This window comes from Olea europaea, unplaced genomic scaffold (assembly GCF_002742605.1).
Source record: "Olea europaea var. sylvestris unplaced genomic scaffold, O_europaea_v1 scaffold3569, whole genome shotgun sequence".
NCBI lineage: Eukaryota > Viridiplantae > Streptophyta > Magnoliopsida > Lamiales > Oleaceae > Olea > Olea europaea.
In genome coordinates, this window is record NW_019254871.1 from 31634 (window position 1) to 36854 (window position 5221).

Consider the following 5221-nt stretch of genomic DNA (forward strand, 5'->3'; position numbering starts at 1 on the left):
TTGCAAGATATGAAGATGTTCATGTCATTTACTGCATTGGGTAAAAAAAAAAAATTATATCAATATTTGAATTGACTAGCTAAGTAGCCACAACTGAAAAAATCAGTATCTGATGCATCCATTGGTATCCCTGAACCCATTCGATTTGTTAATATTATTACGCTATCATATACATCATTTAATCGGAGATATCGAAGATTTTTTTTTTTTTTTATTTAGTGAACAATATATGTTTTCATATCACCATTGCCAACACATTTCCTAATCGTTCAATTGTGATATGCATCCATCAATTAGATCGTTTTATGCATACGTCAGTTAGTTTTCAGTGCGCTAGAGACACATATATGATCCTTCAATTGTGATATGCACACATCGGTTCGATTGTGATATGCGCATATCATTTAGATTGTGACATGCATACATCAGTTTAGATTTCAAGTGCTTCAGAGACACATTCCTGGATCATTTTTTCTGGTGCTTCAGAGACATCATGCTGTGATACGCATACACATCAGATAGATTCAATCGGCACTACAAGTGTGTATGTCTTAAATTATATCAATGTAGTAAATAGCCCCTAATCATTCAATTACTAATGGTAAAGATTCACACTCATTTCAAAAAATGGCACAAAAAAATTGACTTAAAAAACAGAGACAAGATGGAATATCCAAAGTTGCAGTAGTATTGGTTAAAATTTTGATATGAACATACTGCCTGTAATCATTTTGCGGAAAAAAAAAAGCCCTCAGACGCGAACTCCTGTTGAATGTCAAACACCAGGATTATCTTAATGTAATCAATATGATACAATCGCCGATAATGGATATTCTCAATTCCTCAGTCAATATTATCATAGCAAGTAAATTAATTTTTAAATTCAATATCCACATGTTCTGCTTTTGAATTTAATGCCATACGTTCTCTGTCCTTGGAAATCTTCAGTTACATGTACAATGGAAAGTTTATTATGCAGTAGTTTTGGGATTTCAATGGGGTTTTGAAGTATTTAGGGTTATTATTTGGATTTATTGGTATAAAATGAATTTTTATATATTAATAAGGTATATATGCTTTTTCCCGTAAACTGTTTGCTTACAGTTATTAGAAGCCCAAACATGATTGGTTGATTCATTTCCTTAAGCCCAATACTTGACCCATATCTAATTTGCAATTTGGTCTTTAAATCCCCTTTACTTTAAAAAAGAGGATCCAAAATTTACTGTTCAACCTGAGTCAGCGGTTTCACACTTAACTGGTTTTGTACTGTAGTTGAACTCTTTATACACTATTCATCACAATTTTTTTTTTCTAAAAATAATAATAAAATATGACAGCATTATTGCTATCTTTATTGACTTTATAGAACCATTTGCTGACGGTAATTGTAGTTTCAGTTAAAAAATATCATTTCACTTCGTTAGATGCTATAGCTTCCAGAAATGAAATTAATGAGACCACTTTATTGCCTCAATTATTGACTTACACAAGTGAGTTACTGTAGCTGTCCCTTCAAAAAAAAAAATCTTCTTGTGCATCATGAGAGAGTGAGACAAAAATTATGGCAGCGAATTGTAGGAATTTTTTATCGTGCCAGTTACTATTCGTTCAAGAAGCATTTCATTATTGCCCATTTGACCCTTACATGCAAACCGATGAGCCATTTACTCCTAATTGGGTACATCAATTTTTTTCCTTGGATAATTGATCTTGTGTTTTATATCACATAATATTTTTATTATAAAAATTGTCGCGAAAAAATAATAAACATTAATAAATAATTGATTTTTTTGAAGAAGAAAGACGAGTTGTACGTATTTTTTAAAACACATATTTGATGTACGTTTAACTATTTTCAATATTCATTTATATCATTCAATGCGTCTATGACATAGTTCTCGAAATGAGTTTCGAGAGAATACAAAAGATTTATGCATTCGACTACGGTACAATCGTCGATAAATTTATAAAGTTAGCATGTTATCGAAATTCTTAATTTTTTAAATGATGTCTCTTTTGATATTAAAAAAATTTAAAAGTTTATTAGGAAATTTTCTAAATAAAGTCAAAAATTATTGTCACGAAAAAATAATAAATATTAATAAAATAATTGATTTTTTTAAGAAAAGAGACGAATTATACGCACTTTTTAACACACACGTTTAATGTACGTTTAACTATTTTTTATATTCATTTAGATCATTCGATATATTTATGATATAGTTCTCGAAATGAGTTTCGAGATAATATAGAAGATTTATGATATATTTTTATATAAAAAAATAAATAAATCACTTAGTGATAAAAAAAAGAATTGACAAAAAGAAAAAATAGAACTCCGCACATCACGAAGCAAATGCTCCGTGATGCACGGAATTGCTCCATTAGGCAACTTCTTTTTTATTATTATTATTATTATTATTATTATTATTATTATATATAGATGATGTTCAGTGTCAAATCTATATATATATATTTTTTTTCATTAGGTGATTTTTTTTTATATAAAAATCTATCATAAAATCTTTATAAATATATTATATTCTCTCGAAGTTTATTTCGATGACTATATAATAGATACATCGAATGATTTAAATGAATATCGAATATAGTTAAATGTACATCAAGCGTATGTTAAAAAATGAGGATAACTCCTCCTTTTTTCTTTAAAAAATTAATTATTTTATTAATGTTTATTATTTTTTTGCGACAATTTTATCAATATAATTTCCTTTTTTCCTTGGTGATTGATATATTTTTTATACAAATATATTTTATCCTTATATAATATGACACGAATTATATTAAATCATGTATATTATTTATTTTCTAAAAGTAGTTGTGATAAATCAAAGTAAAACTTAACACAATGTTGAAAAAATTAATTATCAATCAAAAAGATGTCGATTAATTTATTTGACGATATTGAATATTTTAGATGTATATAAATTTTGGAGGATTAAATTCAAATATATCAAAATAGGGTGATTAAATAAAAATCTCAACCTCATTTAAGCGACAAAATATTATATTGTGGCTCAACTTGTGTTTTAAATTTTTTTTCTCATTTTTCTCTCTTTTATTTTCAATCGCAGAATCTTCCATAAAATAATATTATACGTAAATAAAAAAATTCATTAAATCGATTGGATATTGGACAATAAAAAAAAGATTCAACTAATTATACGATTTAATTATATTGAATATAGTTATCATCAAATAAGTCCTTTATATGTAAAATAACCACTCAAACTAAAAAAAATGCTTGATTTATGAGCTCCAATAAATTTGATTTTTAATCTATGTATCAAGGGAAGAAAATAACACAAAATTAAGGCCAACTAATTTTTCATCTTAATATTTTAACATTTGAAAATTTTTTATATATAAAAGAAATTCGATTGTTTTTAGAAATTTTTTTCTTATTGTTACTTTTTCCTCTCAATCAATTAATTTTTTAAATAATCTAATAAAATTTTTGACGTCATTCAGAAAATTTCTTAATAAACTTTTTTTTTTTTAATGTCAGAAGTGTGTTATATATGAAAATTACATTTCTGTTTATCATTTTAAACAATTAATCAAATTTATAGATTTATTGAGAGAATTGAATAGATATTTTGACACGTTAATAACTTAATATTACCTAAAAAGATGAGGCGGAAAACTAGTCCTTAATGAAAAGATTGAAATTTATATGAGATGATCCCTTCGTTGCCAATGCATTCCCTACTCTCCCCCTCAATTCCTTAATTGCGTTTCTTAATTCTTCTGAATTTTTTCCACTCATTAAACACTTATTCTTCTTTGCTACTTCTTCCCTTGTAATTGATGATTTATCGGAAAGATTAATCCCAATTTTCCAATCATTAACCACTAATTTCCGGTTAGTGAATTGATCTGTGAATAATAGAAAGCAAATTAGTAGCACGCTACACCATATACTTTCTAGTACAGAATTCCACCCACAATGGGATAAAAATCCCCCAACCACGGAATGTGAAATTACCTTAATTTGGCTACTTTCTAGTACAGAATTCCACCCACAATGGGATGAAAATCCCCCAACCACGGAATGTGAAATTACCTTAATTTGGCTACACAATTGCACGATTGACCCTGTGGCCTTTATGCGTTCTTTGAATCCAGTCAGAAGAACTTTGGTTTCATTCGAGCTCACAATATCGGGTCGAATAACACGAAATTTACCTCATTCAATGAAATACCATGAGCTCTCCTGAATATCATTTTCTACAAGCAGTACGTGCATGGCTTCCGAATGAAACATAGAGAATAGACCCATTAGGCTTGGTGTTTAGCCACTGGGTCCAATCGGACCCGGACCAGAGGCTTGTGGACATGGTCCACTTAGTAAAGCCTGCAGAGACAATGGGCTCAATTGCGTAGGTGGGCTGATAGGCATTTAGGGCTGAAAGTGTATCGGATTTTAGTTCATGGACCATGTTGCAAATAATGATGTCTGACTTTTTCACATCCTCGAAAGCTCGGTAAATAACCCGGTGCACCACTGTCCATATGTCTTGTGGCTTGAAGGTATGGCATAAGGTTGCTTGGTTCGATAGCCTTCACTCCTGGTATGTAATCTATAGTGACCTTGTGATCATCTAACAAAAGTAGCATCGTAAAGATTTAAGGAAGGTGAAGCATATAAATGGTAAGACACAATTGAAGTATTAAGCTTTCCATATTAAACTTGTGACATAAAAAGATGTCTAACGGTCCTTTAATTGAAAGCGATTGAACCGTCCAATTGGGAAAATGGCCAATCAACAAAGGTCACAATGCAAGTGGCACCACTTGACCCTCCCCCACTTGGTATTTTCTCACATTCAATTCCAAAATCACTATATGAGTCATATCTTAACGATATTAGAAAGTGCACTAGGATGCCTTCTTAACACCCTTATCATCTGCTCATCACAACATGTTGCCTAAGTTTATTAGCCACTTAAAAAGGATTTTGTTCTGGCAGAATAGAAGTTCTTGTTAAGAAATAAATCTCACATCGACTAATTATCAAAATATAGATCAACACATATCCTTTAAATGAGATTGATTATATAAAGACTTGAACTACTTAAATAAATTTTTTATTTTTTTTAATTCATAACTCCAAATCTATGTGTGACCATTTAGTTCAAACTGTCTGGGTCCGCCCCTGAGGTGAACAATGCAATCTATGTGTGATCATTTATTT

At 29.6% G+C, this 5221-nt stretch overlaps 1 protein-coding gene across 1 annotated transcript; it reads right to left on the minus strand.

Annotated features, from left to right (window-relative positions):
- Positions 1–3670: 3670 nt before the first annotated feature.
- LOC111386475 (UDP-glycosyltransferase 86A1-like) lies at positions 3671–4644 on the minus strand. The gene is made up of 4 exons (XM_023010940.1): positions 4464–4644; positions 4268–4381; positions 3949–4212; positions 3671–3903 (listed from the first exon to the last, which is right to left on the minus strand). Exons 1-4 carry the CDS (start codon positions 4642–4644, stop codon positions 3671–3673), a joined length of 792 nt encoding a protein of 263 aa, XP_022866708.1.
- Between the last annotated feature and the right edge of the window lie 577 nt (positions 4645–5221).